Source organism: Pan troglodytes, chromosome 2, assembly GCF_028858775.2.
Source record: "Pan troglodytes isolate AG18354 chromosome 2, NHGRI_mPanTro3-v2.0_pri, whole genome shotgun sequence".
NCBI lineage: Eukaryota > Metazoa > Chordata > Mammalia > Primates > Hominidae > Pan > Pan troglodytes.
The window spans coordinates 115113559-115138415 of NC_086015.1; the positions used below are offsets into that span (position 1 = coordinate 115113559).

The window sequence follows — 24857 nt, forward strand, 5'->3', positions numbered from 1 at the left end:
AGAGAAGCCAGAAAGCTGAGAGCCAGTTACAGGCAATGACACAGGAGGCCCAGACAGAAGGGCTTTGATGAGGAGGCAGCATCATTTGCTGCAGGAAGTTCTAAGAAATGAGTCTTCTACAAAGAAAGTGATTCTTGCTAGAAGAAAAAAATAACTAGGAATCAAGGCATCTTCTCAAGGACCAAGCAAAATATATTTTTTTCTCTCAAAATGTCAAAACAGATTACTAGTTTTTACTAATGAAACAGGTATCTATCTCCATTACACAACAGTAATAGGAGTTAATTATTAACATTGACCCAGTATGATTTTCTAAATAAGGATTATGCTTCTTTCTCCTATTTTCTTTCTTTTTTTCTCATAAGATAATCCAAAATACCACATAATATAATTTGAAGTTAATATTCAGCTCTAAAATTTAGGCTCAGAATTTATGGTATTTCTTTTTATTTTCTAACAAAGGGATATTTAGTACAGCATCTTAAATCAGACCAGTCCACTCTCAAATGTGAATATTTTTAGAAGAGCAAAAAGACTAAAGGCACTTTGGTTCCACATAACAAAACAGCTCTTTCATTCTGTGTTCATCTTTATGTGATTTCTTTCTGTTATGTGCCACATTTTTTTCTTCCAAAAGATACTCACTTGTGGTAACCCCATATGCATCATATTTGCAACTTGTTGTTTGATGCCATCTGTTTAATACAATAAAAAAGAATTAGCAGTCCTATCACATGAGCTGAATTTCATCTGATTCCTCTTCAAAGAAATAGGAGGCACTATTCTAATGGGCAAAAATAATGGGTGCTAAATCCTTCAACTAGTTTTAGATGTAAAACACCTGTTTTACCCCAGTATAGATGTTACATATTCTTCTACATCATTACCCTCCCATTTTTTAAGCTAAACGGACTGGCTTCTGGCAAATCCAGACCATTTAACAAACTCCAGCAGATATGTTTTATAAGCGTAGGAGCTGACTATATTGTGGAGAGCTCCGGATTTACATTTCATCGCACAATCAACCTACTGCCCCTTGGGCACTCATACAACCTCTCTGTAGGTCTTCATTTTGAAAATAGGGATACTGTTATGGGTTATGTTTCCCCAAATTCATGTGTAGAGTCATAACCACCAAGACGTCAGAATGTGACCTTATTTGGAGGTAGGTCTTTACAAAGGTAATCAAGTTAACATGAGGTCATTGGGTAGGTCTCCTCTACTATGATTTATGTCCTTATCATAGGGAAATGTGGACACAAGCACATGAAGAGAACACCATGTGAACATAAAGATGGCCATCTATGAGCCAAGGAGAGAAGCATGGAATGGATGCTTCCCTCATAGCCTTCAGAAGAAACCAACTTTGCCAACACCTTGATTTCAGACTTCTAGCCTCCAAAACTGTGAGACAATAAATTTCTGTTGTTTAAGCCACCCAGTGTGTAGTATTTTGTTATGGGAGCCCTAGCAAACTAACAAGATGCATTATGAATCCCCCGCATTAGGCTGCATTAAGGATTGCAAAAATATGTAAAATGTTCAACCCACCCTCAGAGCCGTAACTGCCCTTTCTAGAAAAATGTACTTGACCATAGTTTTAGTGAACTTGGAAGGCAACTCGTGCTCTCATGTAAAATGCGCTTCAACTCTCATTACAGAGTCCATAGCCTTGGAGTATCTTGCTCAGAACACCTCTACTATCTACCCAGGGCTCAAGTCAGGACAATTTGGTCCCAAGAAACCACAGTGAAATGTGAATCCCTAAAAAAAACATGGCAAGTGTTGTGTGGATATACATCAACAGAAACTGAAACTGAGGGATCACACTTTCTCCCCAGTTCTCTTCTGTCATCTAATCCACTCTCTTCCACCTAAAATTTTCCTTTGCTCACACAGAGTTCCTTACTGACTCCCTTTAAGCATCTATGTGGTTCATTAGGCCACTCAGGCAGCCTTTCTTTGGCTGCTTTCTCAATAGTGGCTCTCAAAATTTTAGCAGCATCAGAATCACCTGGAGGGTATGTAAAACTCAGGTTTCTGGGCCCTACCTTCGGAGTTTCTGACTCGGTAGGTCTGGGGAAAAAACTAACAAGTTCCCATGTGATGTTGATGCTGCTGGTCCAGGGACCACCTTTAAGAAGCACTGTTCTATAGTATGACATTTCTGCTTCAGTTTTCATGGATTACTTATTATAACCTTTCAGGTTCCCAAAATCTATATATTTTTTTCTTTTTCAACTTTTATTATAGAATCAGGGGGTACACGTGCAGGTTTGTTGCAAGGATATATTGTGTGATACTGAGATTTGGGGTATGATTGAACCTGTCACCCAGGTACTAAGCGTAGTACCCAATAGGTAGTTTTTCAGCCCTTGCCCCCCTCCTCCCTCTAGTAGTCCCCAGTATCTATTGCTCCCATCTTTATGTCCATGTGTACCCAATGTTGAGCTCTCACTTGTGGGAACATAACTGCATTTAGTTTTCTGTTTCTGCATTCTGTTTCTCCTGTTCTCTTAGGATAATGGCCTCCAGCTGTATCCATGTTGCTGCAAAAGGCATAATTTCATTCTTTTTTATGGCTGCATAGTATATTCCATGGTGTATATGTACTACATTTTCTTTTTAGCCTGGGCACCCACAGTGGATTGGGCACTGGGCCCTTGATGGGCACCTGGGTTCATTCCACATTTTTGCTCTTGTGAATGGCGTTAAGATGAACATACAGATGCATATGTTCTTTTGGCAGAATGCAAAAATCTATACTCTTAAGAGGACTCTGACCTCCATCCTCTTTTTGCCTTTGCTACACAGGTCTCTGGCCATCCTCTATATGGAAATACTTAGGGTAAGTAGTCAATCAGCCATGGCCAATGAAGGGTTGGGTCATACACCCAACACTTGGCTATTTATCACCCCACACATTCAGATTTTTAGGAAGAGGAGAGTCGAGGACTCTGACATGTGTCTATTCACAAAATGTGAGCCAAACATTCATTTACAAGTCAATTATTTGTCACAGTAAGTTCTCAGATGTTCACTTCATTCTGTACATTATTAGAAAGGCTAAAGTATAGCTCTTCTGTGGTTTGGAATGCCCCCACCAAAACTCATGCTGGAATTTAATTGCCATTGCAACCACATTGAGAGGTGACCTTAAAGAGAAGGTTCGGCAATAAGAGTGAAGCTGTTATTGCAGGAGGGGATTTGCTAACGCAGGAGTGGGCTCCTGATTTAAAAAAAAAAAAAAAGAAGAAGAAGAAGAAGAAGAAGAAAAAGATTAGTTCGGCCCAACTTTCTGTTTCACATGCCTTGCTTTCTTTTCCATTATGATATAACACAGCAATAAGACCCTCACTGGTGCCAGTGCCATGCTCTTAGACTTCTCAGCCTCCAGAACCATGAGCCAAAATAAATCTGTTTTCCTTATAAATGTTGGAGCCTGTGGTATTCCATTATAGCGGCAGAAACCTGCTAAGACTAAGACAGCATCTCAGAACCATATGAGTTTTATGCTAATAGAAAAGCACATTTAGAATTCTAATTCATGTCATCTGGAACTCTCATATCAGAGATTATTCAGGTAAAATTATGATGGGTTATGGCAGACTTGCAGCTTTGATGGCCCCGTGGATAGACCCGAATGCATCAATAGCAGCAGAAGGAAAGACAGGATCTTATAACAGATGTTGATAGGTGTTTTCATATGTGAGTGCATTAACTGAATGTTTACAAAGGACTATCTGTGTGTCTTCATAAGTAGATTGCCTGTTCCTCTACAGCACACTGAATCTTGATTTTCCCCCAAATCAAGCATAGAGCTATACATATAGTAGATGATTAATAAATATTTAATCAACAAGTGAATGATCATCATCCATTATGTTTGTGTAGTTACTTAGAATGTTTTCTTTTGCATTATCTTCCTCAACATTAAAATGTATGGAGTTTTCTCTAAAGTCATTTTTTAGCTTTTATATTTCAAGTTGACCTCATTATGGGCCAGTCATGGAGTGATGTCATAATCAAGAAAAACTAAATGCCTTAAAATTTTAAAAACATAACTTCTTTACTTATGTCTGATGAACTCTATTGACCATAGTGACTATTTCTTTAAAATCTCCTTATCTCTCTCCACCTGCTTTCCTTATGCTCTGGAGCTGCTCCCAAGCCTATTTTTAAACTCTTGAGAAAAGTTTTCCCTCAGCTCTAATCCACATGTCTCCCATCCTTCTTTATCCCTCTCCCTTTTCCCCAAATCCTGTATTACATTCTGTATCCACAGCCCTCCTGAGTCAGGATTGCCAGGAAAGCTTGAACTACTCATGTAACGCTCCAATACCAATACCAAACTTAATTTGGGGGCTTTTTATCAGCATCTCCCCAATAACAATGACTTCATCACAATAGCCTTATTCCTCCAGGATTCTTTGTTCTACCTTCTAAATATTTGTGTCAAGTTACAATTAATTTCTCCTTTGTGGATATCCACAACAAGAACAGGCTCACATAGATAACAGAAATGATCATTAGTTTTTCAAATATGATTTCATTTAAAAGCAAGAATTTTCTTCCGCCTTCTGCTATGCAGATGCATTCCTTTCTCCCCACACTCTCAACTCTCAAATTCTTAAGCATAGTAAGTACAGTTTGGGGGAAAGGTGTTTTTTAATCTAGAAAAGAATCCGGAGAACTTTGCAAGATTTTCTCAAGTGGTTCCTACACTCCCTTTAGTGCAGATTAAATACAGTCCTCTAAATGATGAGATGGCAGCTGTAAACAGAAGCAGTATTGCCGTGGCACAAAAGTACCTCAGTCATAGAGCCAGAATGCAACCTGCCTATTTTGAATTTGGTCAAGCAAGGAAAGAATGCCTTATCTCTATTTCCCTCAGGCCAGGCTCTGTTTACTTATGTACTGTCTCAGGAATATGACAGGATCCAAGGCCAGGGTCAAGATATGGAGATAGGATGTAATAGAGAAAGACTAAGTGTGAAGCTAAACTTCATTATTTGCATCCAAATGATAAAAATAATAGTAGAATCTAGAGATGGGTAATGACTGCCCTTAAAATTGGTAGCAAATGTTCAGGTTTTTACTGGGAACAACCTCAGTTATACATGGAACTTCCTATTCTCAGTCCAATGGCCACTCTTGAAAAGGACATTACGTTCCTGGCAATTAAGTCAAACCTTAAGCTAGTCTCATAGCTCAGTGCTCTCAGTTCCAAAATATAAAGCGAGGATAGTAAAAAAGGAGAGATGCTCTGGCCTACCACGAGCCCCTCAAAATTAGCACTCTTTGAGCTCAAAAGCTCATGCTTGAGCTTTTACACTCAATCAATTTGTTAAGTTTTTGTTCTTACTATTCCCTCGGTCCAGAACGCTCTCTACTCTCCCCATAAGCTTGGCAAATTCTTTCTTCTCTGTTTTGGTTTCAGTTTAAACATCACTTATGCCAGAGATCCTTCCCTGGCCCTTCCTATTCCCCTTTAAACTGGGAGACTCCTGCTAGAGCTTCTTTCTGTAGTACCAAGTACTGACCCCACTGGGTACTTACCAGGCACAGCTTAGGAATTGTCTGTCTTTCTTCTTAACAATAAATTCCATGAAGACAACAACCCTCTCTACTTTTCTCATCATTTTGAACAAGTGCTTAGCACATATGAAGTGATAAATACAGCTTTATTTTTGTTCTCAGGCTATTCAGAGAGAAAAAAGTTTTGAAATATTTTTAGACATAGTGTCTTCTTTTTTAGGATTCTCTATATATACATTTTATATTATTGCAAAGCTTGAATTAGTCTTGCATACTAACCTTATATCACATATAATTTTGTCCTACTTCCAGTTTTTTCTTTTTCTTCTTAGTTCCTATCTGTTCTCCCCTCCTCTGTCCCCAGTTGCTATTCCAGGCCAGCACTTTCTAAAATTCCAAAGCTCTCTGTGCTTCAAAATTTTGAGAATTCTTGCTCAACATGACTATTTCTAGAAACTGCTTGCAGGAGTTCCAAAGTCCATGGCTTCAGCATCAAGGTCATGGGAAAATCTTTACTGTTCAGAGAGAGATTTCTAGAGCCCTCCAATGAATATGTACAAATCTTCTACGGGGCAATAGCAGAAGAGCCAACACGTGATAACCTTTGCTTATAATATTCTTTCTGAAATGGGTAGCCTCAACTGGCAATTTACATCTAAAATATCCACTTTGTTTTAGAATTAAGCTCTGTTTATCTTAGTAGTGGCATGTTCTTTAAAATAAAAGAATTATTTTTCAAGACTGAGGCTTGGAGAAAAAAATAAAATAAAATAATTGAGTAAACACTACTAGGGAAAAAGAGAAACATGAGCAAGGTAAGGAAATTAAAACAAGACAAAACAAAAGCTCATCACCTTTAAATGTGTTCAAATCTCCAGGTCCAGATTATTCAGAACAAACTTGCAGATGAATGAGGGAGCAAGCACCCAGGGAGAGAAACAGGTTGAAGATAAACATTAATAACTATAAAGGTACTTGTATTCCCGAGACAGAAAATTGACCTTCTAATTTAGAGATTGAGCAACTTGTTGTTGATCACTAGCAAAATTCTAGGATAAATATTAAAAGCCAATTTGTGAACATTTGGGCCAGAAAAATCTTGCCTTAATCCCAAAGGAGTTTTTTAAGATCAAGTTATGCCAAACTTAAAACACTACATCAGTTGAATACCAAAGAGAAATTCAATCACAGTAAGGCTCTTGACAAAGTTTGTTATCTTTAAGAACCAGATGGTAAACTGAGGGCTACATAAAAATACAGTTGGGTGAATTCAGAGTCAATTGAATAAGCATATTAAGGGCAATTGTTTAGAGGATCCATGTCCTTTGAGAGGAATTCTCTCTCCGGAATGATCACCCTGCCTGGTGTCACTGATGATGATTTAGATGATATTTTCAGAACTGCCAAATAACCAAACTGGGAGGGAAAATATGTTGGTTAATAGGATCAGATCAAGATTGAGAAATATTCTAATAGGCAATAAATATCAGAGCCCAGAATTCCACAAATGCATGATTAAGGACATATGTCCGAACAGGAATTTCTCTTAATAAAGTATTATATAGGTTGACTTACAAAAATCAGGAAACACAAACAAGCAAACAGAAAAAAACTGTAAATGTGATAGTCATTAGGACTGTCTGCAAAAATTGTTCTTCTGAGCTCATTGGAAGCTTGCATTTCTTTGTTCCTTTGAAGTGAGGCATGAGATTTTCTTTGAACAACAAAATACCAGAAGTGTCATGCAGTGTGTGCAAGTTGCCTCATCCTTTTTTCCTGCCTCAGTGGTAGTGCAAGCTTCTGGAGCCATCTGTCTGTGTCTGTGAGTGGGTGTGATCAGTAGGCCCCTCTCTCATAAACCGTGCTGATAAGCAGCATAAGCAAGAACTAATTTTTGATTGCGTTAAGTCACTGGGATTTGGGGATTATTTGTTCAGTATAATCCAACCTATTCTGAGTGATGAAACTAGTATTTCAGAACATAAAGATAAGAAAAAGTGTGTTTGTGCTGTGTTAATTCCAAGACTTTTAGCACACATATGCAATATACACATAAATTATAAAAATGTCATGTATATTGTAACATACTTGTTTACTTCATTATATTGTGAAGTAAGTATATTTCTACATCAATTTTTTAACTAAATAATAGTAATGGTCCATTACTCGAACATGTCATACCTAACCAATTCCCTATTGTAAAAACTTTATTTTTTCTATTTTTATATTATAAGTAGTGCTATGATAAGACTCTTTGCACACATTTTTAATATTTCACTTAGAATAAATTAGGAAAAGTGATATTTTTGAGAACAAATTAATTGCTTTCTTAAGCTTTGATCATATATTTCCAAATTATACTAAATAAGTAATAAAAATGTATAGTTCCATCAGCTGTGTGTGAGAAAATCTGTTTTTCCAAGTATTTGTCTGCATAGAATATTGGCTATTAATTTCATTTTTAGCAGTTTAATTTTGCCAGCAACTTTGGCATCTAGCTTGTTTGAACATTTCATCACATGTTTGTGAGCCATTTTATTTCTTCATTTGTGACTCACTTATTCATGCTCTTTATTCATTGTTCTACTGATATTACTCTATTTCAGTTGATTCTCAAGGGCTCTTGAGATATTAAGTCTGTTAACCCCTACATGTATTTTGCAAGCATATTTCTGTTTTCTGTTTATTTTTTGATATTTTTATTATTCTTCCACTTTGGAGCTTTAAATTTTAGTTGGCAAAATATAGCAGTCTGTCTTATGTGACTTATATCCTTGAAGGATACATTTGGAATTCTCAAATCTCCAAGTAAAATTAGCATTTTCAAATATAATATTTTCCTCTAGTTCTTTGATTATTTTGTTTTTACACATACATTTTTAATCCATCTAGAATTTATTTCTGAATATTAAATATGACAGGATTCTTCCCCTCCCACCCAAAAATACCTAGTGTTTTTAACTAATCTTAAACTCAACAAGAAGCATTAGAGAGGCAAACACACACATTAATGCAATCTTAAACTTCTTTAACAAAAGTCTAGGACACACCAAGAAGGAAGTCATAATTCTACTACTCTTCATCTGTTAGACCACTTCTAAAATTCAATTAGGACATTGATAAATAGGAGGATAGTCAGAGAAGGGCAACCAGAATGGTGGTGGTTCAGGAAACCATATCTTTTGAAGAAGAATTCAAAAAATGTTTTGCTCGGGAAGAGATTTATATTGACATGAAAATTGTATTCATAATTAGGAAGGATTGGCATGAAAATGTGGTAGATTCATTCTGTGTAGTTCTAGATATTGGCATTTGGCACATTAAAATTTATAGCAAATCTTATTTAAATGAAAGGAAGAATTTTATATTCAAAAATGAGGTATAGTTATCCCTCAGTATCTATGGAGGATTGGTTCTAGGACCTCTCATGGATACCAAAATCCACAGATGCTCAAGTCTCTGATATAAAATGGCATAGTATTTGCACTGGACCTATGGACATTCTCTTTTAAATCATCCCTAGATTACTTCTAATACCTAATACACTGTAAATGCAATGTAAATAGTCGTTATGCTGTATCGTTTAAGGATAATGACAAGAAAAAAAGTCAATACGTGCTTAGCACAGATGCAGTTTTTTTCCCCAAATATTTTTCATTCGTGGTTGGTTGAATCCATTGATGCAGAACCCACAGATACAGAGGACTGACTATACTGACATCCTACTGCTGTAGGAATTCAAACAATTACTAAATGCCATTCAAGTTTGTACAGGAGATCCTTGCTTGGGTTGGGATGTTAAACTGATGACCTCTAAGGCCTCTTCCAAAGTCTAAGATTTTATGATTCTGGATTGTTTGACCTAGCTGAAGAAAATGACCTAGTAAATAACTATTGTTACTTTCAAAAATTTAAGTCTGAGTTCTGAAAAAGGCTTAAAGTGGGAGGATAAGACAGAGCATCGGCAACTTAGGGGATTGGCAGACAAGCCCAGGCCCTCCCACCCAATGATAAGCAGTAGAATCTTAGGCAGATCACTTATCTCACCCGGGCTACAGTTTGTCATTCTAAAATGAGAGAGTTGAACTAAAATATCATTACCAGATGATCTAAGAGTCCCCTCAAAGCCTAAGATCCTATAATTCTATGTTTAATAAATAGGTATAATAAATGACATAGTCAGGTTTTCAAATAGAAACTCCTATGCCTATTTTAATAAACTCTGGCTGTCTCAGTGCCTTGTCCTACTGAGAGCCTCAGATGCAAAAACCAGAGGTTAAATCCAAGGTTCACACATTCGTCATTCATCAAAAAAAAAGTTTAAGAACTTATTTTGCATGGGGCGCAATGCTAGGTACTATTGATTCAAGGGCAATTAAAGTGAAGACTGTTGTACTGTCAAAGATCTCACAGTTTAGTGGTGATGACAGCCTAGTAGACCAACAATTATGCTACTACATAACAATTGTGTTGGATGTCTTTAACTGCCATAGTGTCAGAGACTGACAGCCTACTTGGCCTTTAGATATCTCAAATATACCCCAAGAGACTCTAGCTTATAATTTCTATCCTCATGCTTTCGCGTTACTGAAGGTGAATGTGTTCCTGTTTAAAAAGTTTAATAATTTGCCATTCGAGAGTATTTACTGTGTGCTCTATAGCATGCTATTTAATCAGAATTTCTTTAGAGAACAGTTAACTTTAAATCAAATGGAACTTATAAGTGAGATATTCTCCTTTCTCTTTGGATATTTTTTTGCACTTGGGTTTCAAATGCTGAAAATGAATGTTCTCTCCATCGTAACATTCACAGACTCTTTTCCTGACTTTTCATGGTGTGTGACTGTGGCCTGACACTTGCTACAGATGAGAACCCTTTCAAGCTAGAATTGGAGGGCTCAATCTACTTCTACCATTTTCAAAGACATGGTTGGTAGCTTGGGCTACTCTAGGCTTTCTCTTCTGTGTTCTCTGGGGCTCTGCTTCTGACCTGCCTTTTTCCTCTTTTTCCTTCTGGTCCACTTCACCTCAAAGAGGACACATGGGAGATAGGGGAGGCATTCCACAGCCATGGCCAAGAAGAAAGGACCACCCCGGGGTCGAGTCTCTGGCAGCCTACCCAATCTATTCTGGGGTGAATCCAACCCGATTGCATGTTTCTCTAAAATAGATCACCAAGTTGAAGATACACCAATTTTTTTCTACAGTTTTTAAATAAACGTAGACTTTGTAGTCCCCCAAAATAAACCTTAGAGAATAAAGCAGTAAATTTTTCAGTAAATATATTAGAAATAGAGGGTAAGAAATCCTCCAGTCTGGCAAAGACTGGAATGGGAGCATGAACTGGAAACAAGTCAAGACTCCTGGCCATAAATAGTCTTCTCACTTTAACCAAGATGTTTGTCTCATGCATTCTGACCCAAGAAGGTTACTAGTTTCCAGGAGGAGAATTGGTGGGACTTTTCAGCCCTAAATGTGCTTAAAGGACAAAGGAAGGAAACTCAGTCACAGAAACGAGTGGATTGAAAAAACCATTATGCTATTTTCTTTTTAATGTCATTTCAAAGCAGTAATTTGGATAGATGTCATGTTGTTTCCTATGAATGCCATGGGGTTATATCTGAATGACTACCTTCCTATGACCAAAAACTAAGAGTGACATAGTGATAAATTCACCCAGGTCAGAAGTAGAGTCTGGGACTTTTGTGTGTCAGTCTGCTATTTAACACAAGGCCTTTGTCCTCTAAAGGTAGAAAAGTCCAAGAGGAGAAAGCATGTGTCAATATTATTTTAAATGACATTAGTTTGATATTCCCTAAATGAAAAGAAGATCTTTATAAAGACCCTTTGTCTCTTCTCCTGTTTACTTCCCCCATCTATCTACCTTTTATTCTTTCTCTCTAAAAAGAGCCTAAGATGATGCAGTAAGATTGAAATAGCTAAACCTACCACACAGGGATGCTTTAAAGCAAGCTTGTCCAACCTGAAGCCTGCAAGCCTCATGAGGCCCAGGACAGCTTTGAAAGCAGCCCAACACAATTCATAAACTTTCTTAAAACATTAGATTTGTTTTGCAATTTTTTTTTAGCTCATCAGCTATCGTTAGTGTTAGTGTATTTTATGTGTGGCCCAAGACAATTCTTCTTCTTCCAATATGGCCTAGGGAAGACAAAAGATTGCACACCCCTGCTTTAAAGAGTAAAAGAATAACTTACGGGAAAGCACCTATCAGACACATAGTAGGTGCTCAGTAAAGGAATAGCTCCATTTTCTTTCCTTGTTGGCAGAGGAAAAACATTGCAAGATCGTGGGTAGAGAAATGAAATGATGAGCGCTATATTATGTTCTTCTCCCTGTTGGAATCATATTGGTGAGAAAGGAATGCCAGGTTCACACATCAAATCCCTGAGTTTTACTTTTCCCAATCGTCACTGCAGGTATTTTTATCAAGGCGATGGAAAAAACAGTGCTCCCCACTCCTGGTCAATCAAAGAGGTCTCTGCTAAACAACAAATTATGCCTGTTGCTCAAGGTTCTATCAGATGCCTGGCATCAGATTAGGAGTTCCTTTGAAGAAAAGACTATAGACTCCAATAGAACTCCTTATTAGTCTGCTTTCTGAGAAGGTGTAATAATATGCTCTCTATGGGAACTACGTAGTCATTTGTTCAACCAACAATTAAGGAGGCACCACTCATAGTTGGTTACATAATTGGCAGATATCTTCCAGTCAGGATTATTTTAGAGGCCATAAAGAACAAAATGGTTTTGCTATAAGTACATTCTCCGTTTAAAAAAAGAAGAAAGATTTAACTGCTCTGACATATATACATGGGAAGCCATGTACTATAGTGAATGAGAGTGCAGATTTTGGATTCAAATGGTCCTCAGTTCAAATTTCTTTAATTTTGTGGACTTTGGAAAGTTATTTGACTTTTCTGAAATGCCATTTTCTCACCTGTAAAATAGCAATGGTAATAGCTTACTTTGCAGAGTTGTTCAGAATTACATGAGATAATAATATATATTATGTGCTTAGTTCATATGGTGTCTAACCCTATAAACAGCGACCAACAAATAGCAGTTACCGGCGTGCCAAAATTGGACAAGCTATCATCACCGGGGCTATGTGCCCTGAGTATTTTTGTTTGGCCCTTGTCTTTAGCCAACTGAGCAATACAAAACTGAGTTCCTGAGAAATCTTGGAAACAATGATTCTTTGGTTCTCACCACCCCCATATTGTGAAGTCCATGATCTTCACATGGCAGATTCTATGCAACCAAAGGCCCCTCAGAATTTTGGAATGGAATTCTCATACCACAGCCAGTGCTATCATGACTCCATGGGCGTGAGGAGCCTGACTGGGGGCAGGGCGTTCAAATTGCCCTTGGATCTTATCAGCACCTCAGAAATGTTACAGCTAGTCAGCTACTAGGAAGTGGAGGCCTAGCCTCTTAATTTTGTTCCTGCTTAGAAATAGGCATACTCTGGGTTTTCATAACCCTGAAAATCTCATAGCATAGCCCTGAATATTCAGCTTCCCTTATTAGAAATAAAGACCACTCTCCATTTAGAGACTGGCCAAGAAAGAGACTCCTGCTGTTGTAGTAATATGGTTGCCCTTTGACCCCAGGAAGTTCATTGTGTCTCCTTTCTGACCACAAAAGTTTACTCCAACTCCTCAGGTAAATGTCTCTTCTCTGATAAGGTACCAAGCTCCAAAGATCTTGAAAGGTTTAATATATACCTTCCAGAACTTTTCATCCACACAACTAGTAGTCTCTTCATACTCTCTTCACAGCACTTGAGGCATTAGGAGTTGCTCAGTAGGTTACTGAATTATTGCAACTCAGGAGCCAGACTATGACAGTGAACTGACATGTGTTTGTGGCCACCTAAGCACTGTGTTTTGACAAAGGAAAAGAACCTTTCGCAGATGCAGTAGAGACTTCTGTTTGATGAGGTGAGCGCAGTGCAAGGGAAGCTGCCTCTTTAGGATACTCTGGACGTAAAATGACATAAAATGAAGACAATCATAACAGAACAGCCTCCAACCTAAACAGTGTTCTGGTGCAATAGAATTTACTTTTCACTTTTAAAACTTTTTTTAAAATACATGATTATTGTAGACAAATATAGTAATATAGAGAAGTAAATTAAAAAATTAAACATTTTCAAGAAAACCACCAATATCTAGTATTAATGATGTAAAATGTATCCTCCTAGTCTCTTTTTAATGTATGTATTCATTTTATAAAAATGGTGCCATGGTAAGCATTCTGATATGTAATCTGCTTTTCCCCTAGTATACTGTGAACCTTTTCCATAAATATTTCTCTGTAATATTATCTTCCCTAACGTTTGGTAATGTTTTATTATTGTGTCACAATGATTTAACCAGCTATGAATTATCAATATTTAGATAGCTTCCAGATTTTCAGAATTATAAAAATAGTTTGATGAGTTACACTGTAGGTGAATGTTTGTTCTTAACCAATATTCTTTTGTTATAAGAAATTTCTATATATGGTATCTGCTGGGTGAAAGGCTATGTGCAAGACTGTGTTCACACGCCCTGCTATGAACATTCCTATACAGGACCCCTGTGAGCAGATGCAATGGTTTGCTTCCTGTGAGTGGACTTTCTGGGTCTTAGGCAAATGACAAGATGATTCTCTTTTCCCATTTCAGTCCCAGTTTACACTTTCTTATCCAAGGACTCACAGGACTAACTCACTGTTAGTGCCCCCATTTTATTCTCAAAAGTATCTTTGTTGAGGCAGCATTGTATAGGCAATTTGTCACGGGGTAGATTAATGCTTACCTTTAAGAGATAATGAAAAACTGTTTTCCAGAGTTGTTGTACCAACTCAATCTCCCCAGTAGTGTATAAGCAATGCTGTGGATCTGTTGTCAGACTTTTTTGCTTTTAATGAAGTGGTTATAAAATGCTATTTTATAGCCACATGTTAAATATACTTTGTCTTTATTTTACGTTCTAAATTTCGTCAGTGATACATTATGATTGTACATATTTATGGGGTACATGTGATATTTTGATACATGCATACTATGTGTAATGATCAAATCAGGGTAATTAGGATATCCATTGCTTCAAAGATTTGTCATTTCTTTGTGTTGGGAACATTTGAAATCTTCTTTTCTAGCTACTTTGAAATATCCAATAAGTTATTGTTAACTATAGTCACCCTACTGTGTTCTCAAACACTAGAACTTATTCTTTCTATCTAACTATATGTTTGTACCCATTAACCATAACCTCTTCATCCCTTCCATCCCCTAACCAGCCTTCCCAGCCTCTGGTAACAATCATTCTCCTCTCTACTTCCATGAGATCAACTTTTTTAGCTTTCACATATGAGTAAAAACATACAATGTTTGTCTATATGCTCTTTTATACTCTTACATGTTTTCATGATGGTGATTACTGTCTTTTTGCTTCCAGATGCAGGACTCCCTTCAGTATTTCTTGTAAGACCAGTCTAGTGGTGACAAATATCTTCAGTTTTTGCTTGCTTTGGAAATACTTTATTTCTCCCTCATTTCTGAAAGAATCATTTCATAATTCTGATATGTATATATATCCTTTCTTATATAAAAGAGAAAGCATGAGATAATGAATATGAGATTCACATTAGCTCAGATAGGAGGGAGGCATAGGGATGAAATGTGGAGAACTTACAATTAGCTATCAGTTATCATCAAGATCTGAGCACCAGGCATGGTGGCCCATGTCTTTAATCCCAGCACTTTGGGAGGCCAAGGTGGAAGAATCGCTTGAGCCCAGAAGTTCAAGACCAGCCTGGGCAACATAAGGAGACCTCCATCCCTACAAAAAATTTTAAAATTCGCCAAGTGTAGTGGCACACATCTGTGTTCCTAACTACTCAGGAGGCTGAGGTGGAAGGATCATTTGAGACCAGGAATTTGAAGCTTTAGTGAGCCCTGATCACGCCACTACACTCCATCCGGGGTGACCAAACAAGACCCTGTCTCAAATTAAAAAAACAAAAACAAAAAGAAAAACTAAATAAACAAAAAGATCTGAACATTCACTTTGGTTGGTATTTTCTAAGGATTTATCAGAAACAAATAAGCAAACAAATGCATGCCATGGGTATGTACTGAACCAAGATTATGATTAATTTATTTCTGTGTACAAGAAATCCAATGAAAAGAAGGAAGGATGTGAATATTTGAAGGTTATTTATAGCTGAGGGTAGGGTGACACAAGCACCCCTGTGGCCACCAACACTGGGACTACACTGATTCAGACCCAAAGCTAGCACAGCATTGGGTCTTACCCAAGGCCCATGGCGACCACTGCCTAGGATGTTCCCTCAAAGCCCAAGGGCTCTACAATCAGCAGGTGCCAAATCCAGCCAGGCTTGTGGTCTTACCTTCAGGGGGCAAGCTTCCCCCACCCCACCCAGGGCAGGTCCAGAATTGCTGTCTTTGAGCAAGGGCCCAGGATCAGGAACCTTAGGAATCTGCCTGGCGCTCTATTCTACTGTGGCTAAGCTGGCTCCAAAGCCACAAGACAGTCATTCCTACTCTTCCCTCCCCTTTCCTCAAGCAGGGGAGACTCTTCCCATGGCCACCACTGCCCCAGGCTTGCAGAAAATACTGCTTGGCTACTACTGATGTTCACTTAAGGCGCAAGAGCTCCTCAGTCAGCTTATGGTGAACACTGTTAGATCTGGGTCTCTCCCTTCAGGGCAGTGGACTCCCCTCTGGTCCAGGGAGCCAAGGCCTGGAATTAGGAACCCTAAGAGCCCACTTGGTGCTCTACCCCACTGTGGCCGACCTGATAACCAAGTGCAAGACAAAGCTCCCTTTACACTCTGCTCTCCTTTTTCCAAGCAGAAAGAGTCCCTCCCCATAGCCGCCACAGCTGGGAATGTGCTGGGTCTCACCTGAAGTCAGCATGGGACTAGGTCTCATCCAAGGCCTGCAGCAAATACTGCCTGGCTACCACTGATGTTTATTCTAGGTCCAAGGACTCTTTGGTCAGCAGGTGATGAATCCTTCCGGAACTGGATTCTTCCCTCTAGGCAGTGGGCTCCCTTCTGTCCCAGGGTTTGTCTAGAAATGTCATCTGGGAGCTAGAACCTGGAATGGGAGCCTCAGGACTCTGCCTGGTGCTCTAACCTACTGTGGCTCAGCTGGTATCCAAGTTTCAAGATAAAGTCCTCTTTAGTCTCCCCTATCCTTCCTCAAGCAGAAGAAAGGAATCTCTCAGAGCTGAGAGCTGTGCTGCCTGGAGTTGGGGGAGGGGTAACTCAAGCACTCCCTTGTCATCCCAGCTGGTGTCTCACTAGGTTGCGTGTACCCCAAGTCTACTGGCAAGTACAGCACTGGGACTTGCCCAGGAATTGCAGTCCTTGTGGCCTAGACTGCCTTTCAAGTTTATTTAGGACCCCAGACCACTTTAGTCCAGAGTGGCAATGCTTTCCAGAACCCAATCGCTGGGATGCATGATTCCCCTCTCTGACTAGGGCTGGTCTAAATGCTCCCTCCATGGGCACTTGCCGATTTCTGCCCTGCTTTACTTTCCACCGTGAAAGGCAGCACTGAGTTCCAATGCAAAGTCCCACAGTCACTGCACCCTCTCTGCCCCAACATGCAGATTTTTTCTCTGGGCCATGTGGCTGCTGCTGCGGAATAGAGGAGGGGTGGTGTTGGCAATTCAAGACAGTCTTTCCTATCTTCTTCAGTGCCTCTTTCAGTGATATGAAGTTAAAACCGTGTACTGTGATCACTCACCTGATTTTGGGGTCTTATAGATGCTTTCTTTTGTGGATAGTTGTTCAAATTTGGTGTTCCTACAGTGGGGACAATTGCTGGAGGGTGCTATTTGGCCATCTTGCTTCCTGAAGATTATTTGTAGATACCACTAGATCTGCCCTCAAGAAAGGTTAAACAATTCGTATTGTCACAAAAATGTATAAGAGTACGGATTTCACTGTGTCCTAAATTGCTTTATCAGGCTAAAGTGATTGGATTGGATCCACCTGGGCCATGATACACACCTGAGCTGTGGAACTTCATCCCTGATACATGAATGGTAAGGCATTTGATCAACCCTTGCCATTCTCATCTTTGCTTGAGGCCTGCTCACTTTGGTGTGGTATTGGAGCTAGCATGCAAAGCAGGGCCTACAGCATTTAGCTGAGGGGTGGAACCATCTGGAATGCCTCTGCCACTGTTGTCTTTAATGGCTTTCAGATGTGAAGAGGATCACATGCTCTCCAGCTGTTTTTATGTTCACTCCAGGAGCATTGTCTCAAAATTTCCAAAATATTCTAAAATCGGGGGTATAGCTCAGTGGTTGAGCATTTGACTGCAAAATATTCTCAAATCTACCAGTTCTGCACCACTATCATCATGAGTGGTAACAACTAATGTCTAGTTTTTGTTTAAGGTGCCATAATTAAAAGATAGGTATATAAAAGAAGTTCCTCAACCCTCAGAGTTGCATTTCTTTATTTTAAGAAATCAGATAGGTATGCTTAGGTCTCCACCCTTCAGTCATGGGAAACTGCATTTCAGTAATGTTTAAGAGCTCCTTTTCCTCCCAAAAATGATACAAGAGTGGAGATGGCCAAGGAGAGGATGTACCCTAACTGGAAATTTCAGTCGTCACCAAAGTGCACATTGTCCAAGACCTATGGTCCATTTGAATGCAGTTGCTTCTGTTCTCTCTGTGGTAAGCCTGAGCTGAGGATCTTTCATTAAGAGTCTCCACACAGTCCTTCACAATGCTGCCTCCATCAACAATCTTGCCATCTCCAGTGAGTCACATAGGAGCAGAACTAGGTCCCTACAATATTTATTTGAAAGTAAGTAGGCATTTGATAAATAATTTCACTTCCATACATCTTGAAGTCTTGGGAAATCCCACTCTCTTTCCCACCCACACTGCCTCCTTTAATCCTTGGAGCTCCTCCTCCTTTTGGATAATCATTCAACATGCCTCAGTTTACCTAGTTTTCATAAGTAAAGACCTGGGTAGGTTTTTTTTGGTTTTTGTTTTTGAGACGGAGTCTTGCTCCGTCACCCAGGCTGGAGTGCAATGATGTGATCTAGGCTCACTGCAACCTCCGCTTCCCGGGATCAAGCGATTTTCCTGCCTCAGCCTCCCCAGCAGTTGGGATTATAGGTGTGTGCACCACCCCACCCATCTAATTTTTGTTTTGTTTGTTTATTTGTTTTGAGTCTCACTCTGTCGCCCAGGCTGGAGTGCAGTGGCGCGATCTCGGCTCACTGCAACCTCCGCCCTCTGAGTTCAAGCGACTCTCCTGCCTCAGCCTCCTGAGTAGCTGGGATTACAGGCGCCCGCCACCACGCCCGGGCTAATTTTGTGTATTTTTAGTAGAGACGAGGTTTCACCATGTCAGCCAGGCTGGTCTCGAACTCCTGACCTCAGGTGTCTGCCTGACTCGGCTTCCCAAAGTGCTGGGATTACAAGCATGAGCCACCACATCCAGCCAAGACCTGTTTTCTTTAGAGGGAGAGAGGAATAGAAAAACGCCTTTTCATTTTTACTAGATGTAGTGAAGACAAAGTAAATGAAACCTAAAAAGAAACAAACAAAATACCAGAAGTGTTAAGACACTGTCTTGTTGATTCTGCCCTCAAAATATGGCCAAAATCTCTCCACTTTTCTCCAGCTCCTTTGCTGTTACCTAGTTCAAGCTGCTATCATCCTGATGTTATCCCTTTCCTAATTCTGGTAATTCTCTATATCTCCTTAAACCAATCTCTGAATCCACATTTGTTCGCTTCTAACAGATTCTCCACAGAATAGCCAGTAGGAGATTTTATTTTATTTTTTATTGTTTTTGAGACAGACTCTCACTCTGTTGTCCATGCTGAAGTGCAGTGGCATGATCTCGGCTCACTGCAACTTCTGCCTCCTGGATTCAAGCGATTTTTGTGCCTCAGTCACCTGAGTAGCTGGGATTACAGGCATGCATCTGGCTAATTTTTGGTATTTTTAGCAGAGACAGGGTCTTGCCATGTTAGCCAGGCTGTTCTAAAACTCCTGACCTGCCTTGACCCCGCAAAGTGCTGGGATTACAAGCATGAGCCACTGTGCCTGGCCCAAGAAGGAGATTTTAAAAACACAAATCAGATTGTGTAACATCCTCAAATAGTAAGATATACAATAATAACATGTAAAATTCTTATCAAGATCTACAAGGCCTATAAGCCTTCTAGTGTTATTCCCTATTGCTCTTCTCTAGGTTATTGACATGACCGGTTTTGTTTGTTTTTAAACTTCCTCTAACCCTTTTCTAGCTCAGGATTAGTCTACCCTTTTACCTAAAATCTTCTTTTCCTGCCTACCTTCTGGTCATGCCTCATGTCTTAGCTAAATGTGATCTCCTCAAAGAAGGCTTTCATTGATTACATAATCTAAATGAGTGACCCTGCTTTAGTTTCTCATTATATTTACTGTCATTCTTAGCATTGCTGCAATATGTCATTATCTATGTGTTGACGTGATTATTGACTCAATATCTGTTTCCCCCACTGACCACATATCACCAGTGCCTAATGAATAGCAGATGCTAAAGAAATTAACAAATGAAAAAGAAAGATGTGGAACTTTGAATGGTTTAAGTTCTATTTAGGCAGACACACACACACACATATACACAGAGAGAGTAGTTATTGTGTGTTATAGACCATCTCACTTTCCTAATTCTCATCTCAGACACTGAATAACTAGAGGCCCAGCCATTGCCACAGAATTTTTGCTTCATATTCTTGTTGACTGCCTTACTTGAAAGCAATTCAATCCATGTGTAAGGATTCCGTAAGACAGTCTGTCATGAGACAAAGGCAAAAATCCCTTGGTTCTATTTTTGCTACCATCTGTGTCTTTTTAAACTCCTCCTATATGTGGAACTTTTTCATTGCTTTATTTGACTTCTGTAAATCTGCTAAATATGTTTACAAGCAACTTTCACAACCCTTCTCCACCATCACTCCCACTTTGATGTCATACCATTTTAGAACTGGATAGATATTTAAGATGCTCTTAACTTTGCAGAAAACAGAACAACCAAGCCTCAGAGAAATGAAGTGATTTGCCGAAAGCTATGCAATTGTGATTACTCAATTGTAGAGAAATAGGGTAGGGTGCAGTGGTTTGTGACTGTAATCACAGCCCTGTGGGAAGCCACTGTGGAAGGATCGCTTGAGCCCATGAGTTTGAGGCCAGCCTTGGCGATATAGTGAGACACCCATCTCTATAAAAACATAAGAACATTAGCTAAGTGTAATGGTGCATGCTAGTAGTCCCAGCTACCTGGGAGGCTGAGGTGGGAGGATACCTTAAGCTCAGGAGGTTGAGGCTGCAGTGAGCCAAAATCATGCCACTGCACTCCATCCTGGGTGACACAGTGAGACCCTATCTCAAAAAATTAAAATTTGAAAAATTTGAAAAACAATTGTAGAGGAATAGAAAACAAGGTGAACTTCTAAAACCTTGGCCTTTATAATTTACTCCCAAATTTTCTATCTTAAAAAAAGAAGAAGAAAAAGAATCAGGGAACATTCTAAATCTGAGAGTGCTCTAATTTTTCAAAAGATGTTTAAAAAGTCAATTTTTACCATCATTCTAAAGAAAGCAAGGAAATAAGACCTAAAAATATTTAAAACTCAAATCATCTGTATAGGAGAATTTTGGTATGTTCTAGGCTTCCTTGTGTTTACTTTTCATACTGCTTTCTGTAATCAAGTAAGATTAAGTGAAAATTACCTGGGCCACAAAACTGCAATGAAATTATTAAAGCATTTATTTAAAATATTTTCAGTCAGGTGCAGTGTATCATACCTGTAATCCCAACACTTTGGGAGGCTGAGGCAGGAGGATCACTTGAGCCCAGGAGGCCAAGGCTGCAGTGAGCTATGATCATGCCACTGTCCTCAAGGCTGGGTGACAGGGCTGGAGCCTGTCTCTAATAAAAATAAAATAAAATAAAATAAAATGTTATTTTATCTTTAATCTGAACAATTCTAGGATCTGGTATCTTTGATGTTTCCAATACAATCAATTTCAAAATATATGCTGAATTTCTACTATGCAAAGGAGTGTTGTTTGGGCCTCATATGAGGGCCAGGAAGGTGAGCTAACATGGAGACAGGCTGTATGAGTCCACTCTCATGCTGCTAATAAAGACATACCCAAGACTGGGTGATTTACGAAAGAAAGAGGTTTGATTGACTCACAGTTCAGCATGGCTAGGGAGGCCCTAGGAAACTTACAATCATGGCAGAAGGGGAAGCAAACACATCCTTCTTCACATGGCGGCAGCAAAGAGAAAAAGTAAGAGCCAAGTGAAGCAGGAAGCCCCTTATAAAACCATTGGACCTTGTGAGAACTCACTATCACAAGAATAGCATGGGGGAAACCACCCCCGTGATTCCATTACTTCCCACTGGGTCCCTCCCATGACACCTAGGGATTATGGGAACTAAAATTCAAGATGAGATTTGGGTGGGGACACAGCCAAATCATATCACAAGCATTAAGAAGCTGGTACTCTTATTATAATGGGAGAGGCCCACATAGCCAAAAAAATCACTCTGAAATCTATCATGGTGTCAGCACAATTTGAACACAGACTGCTGTAAATAAAAAAGGAATAGTAGTCTTTGAATTTAATACTAGAAAAAAGTATTAGAAAAGAAAATTAAATTCTACTTCAGTTCTTCACATTGGTGAGGTAGACAGCTTCAACTGGTCTTTAAAAATATAGACTGATTTTCTATAAATTATTTTTTTGAAAGCTAGAAATACTTTAGAAATATGTCATCCCAATCAGAAAAAAGAAATTCTAAAGGAAGGTGAGGGAGAAGAACAAACAAGCAAATGTGAAATTGTCTCAAAGACATCAGGTTGGGTACTGAATTAAGTTTTTCTTAGAATTAAATTATAAAGACTTCCAGCAATTTCACTGCTGGAAATTTATACTGTGAATATCTTCCTATGTGAAGATATCTATTGTGGTTTTCCATAATTTACAGAAACTGAAAACAATGTTATGTATTCATCAGAAAGGACTGCTTTATTAACTGTGTTCAACACATGTCATAGAGTACTATGCACACCTGAAAATGAATTAGGGAGATCTATAGATACCAATATGGGAGGAGGTCTAAAAAATATTACTAAGTAAAAGGCAAGGAAAAGAACTATATAGAAATATAAATAGAATCCTATTTGTGCAATAACAAGATTGTATAAATGTACTCCTCATAAAGCATTTCTAGGAGGATACTCGAGAAACTTTTTTTTTGAGACAGAGTCTTACTCTGTTACCCAGGCTGGAGTGTGGTGGCACAATCACGGCTCACTGCAGACTCAACCTCCCTGGGCTCAGGTAATCCTCCCACTTCAACCTTCTGAGTAGCTAGGACTACAGGCATGCACCACCATGCCCACCTAGTTTTTGCAATTTTCTGTAGAGATGGGGTTTTGCCATGTTTCCCCGGCTAGTGTTAAATTTGTGGGCTCAAGTTTCTGCCTGCCTCAGCTTCCCAAAGTGCTGGGATTATAGACGTGAGCCACCATGCCTGGCCAAGAAACTCTTATTGAGCATATCTTTGGAAAATGAGACTGGGAAATTACATGAAAAGAAATTTTTATTTTATACCCTCTGTGCCTTTTGATTATTTTAAAATTATGGAGAGGTATTACTTTTGTATTACTTTTTGTTTATTAAATTCCTATACTATTATGCATATATCATTTTAAAACTATAGTTCTTTTAAGTTAAGTTTACTTGGGAAAATGTCCTAATTTCTTTTCTCACTGTATATCTTTAGTTTCTATATTCCAGTGACTTTGTTGTGGACTATGTGTTTGCCTCAGCTTTTCCCATCTCTAATAATGTCATGAACTGGCATTTCTGAGCTTTCATTTTTACTATTGGACTCTTTAATCCTGCTTGTTTTAAGAAGCATTTTGCAAGTTACACGTTAACTAAGACGCAGTACCTGATTTAAAGGGGACATAAAATGCAATGAGAGAGACAGAAACTATTTTTACTCCATAAAATCCAGTTTTATAAAAAGCTCTGTTAATAACACTGAGGGAGTGTGAGAACACAAAAGAAAGCTTACTAAATTTGGCTGGGGAAAGAATCAAGGAAGATTTCCAGGAAGTTATGACAATTAAGATAAATCTTGAAAAGATGAATCAGCTGGTACAAGTATAATACATTGCCTTCATAGATCATTTTGCAAGACTTAGAATTAGTGAAATTTAGACATAGAAGAGACCTTAAATAATATTAAATGTAATATTCTCATTTTTAAAATAGAGAAATATGACTTGTTAAACAACATGAGCTGTGGGGTCAAATTCAATGGCCAATACAGAGTAGACACTTAATAAATATTTGCTCCCTTCAGAACTGGCCACATAAATTACAGGGCCCAGTGGAAAATGAAATACAAGGCCCCTTGTTCAAAAGTTATTAAGAATTTCAAGACAGTCACAACAGAGTGTTAAAACAAGCATAGGCCCTTCTGAGCACAGGGCCACATTGAAATAACCCACAGTCCTGGGGTTCATGAAGCAGGCCTCCCTCCCTCCTCTAATCTAAGTTCCAAGGGGTAAGTAGACACAGAAACTAAACAAGAACTCAGGTCTCCTTTGGATACAAAGACCTCAAAATTTTAAAAGCTCATAAACAATCTGTTCACCCAATATTTTTAACTGAGGTGATATGAAGATCTCATATTTATCTTTATATAATAGTTAATAAATTTGTGCCTTTATTCATTCATGTCACAAATATGAATAAATGTGTCCCAAGAGCCTAGGCTGGTTCATAATAAGTATTCAGTGAAGAGTAGGTGAAGGATGGATGACCAGATGAATGAGTGACTAAACAATAAGCTACAATTGAGTATTATTGCCCATAAAAAGAAATAAAATTTTGATACATGTAACACCATGAATGAACCTTGAAAACATTATGCTAAGTGAAAGGAGACAGACACAAGAGATCACATAACATATAATTACATTTATATGAAATGTGTGGAATAGTCAAGTCTATAGAGACAGAACATACATTAGTGGTTGCTGGGGACTGGGAGGAGGGAAGAGTAAGGAGTGACTGCTCATGGATATGGGTGTTTTGTTTTGTTTTGTTTTGGAATGATGACAATGTTCTGGAATAAGATAGCAGTGATGGTTGCACAACTTTGTGAATGTAATCACAAATATCATCAAATTCTAGACTTTATAAAGGGTGGATATTATAGTATATGA

The 24857-nt window shown here is 38.7% G+C and overlaps 1 protein-coding gene across 9 annotated transcripts in view; it reads left to right on the plus strand.

Moving 5' to 3' along the window:
* The window catches only part of PHLDB2 (pleckstrin homology like domain family B member 2), a 241497-nt gene that overhangs the window by 44485 nt on the left and 172155 nt on the right, over window positions 1-24857 (plus strand). For 3 of the 9 annotated variants that reach the window (XM_054680877.2, XM_054680878.2, XM_054680880.2), the window contains exon 1: window positions 17548-17627. The exons of 2 other annotated variants lie outside the window; for them this stretch is intronic. In XM_054680877.2, the coding sequence (XP_054536852.1) occupies window positions 17625-17627 (3 nt within the window). In that variant the 5' untranslated portion in view covers window positions 17548-17624. Of the gene's footprint in view, window positions 1-17547; window positions 17628-24857 lie in introns of those variants that run through there. 4 more of the 9 variants (XM_016941629.4, XM_063806973.1, XM_063806966.1 and 1 more) reach the window with 2 other exon arrangements.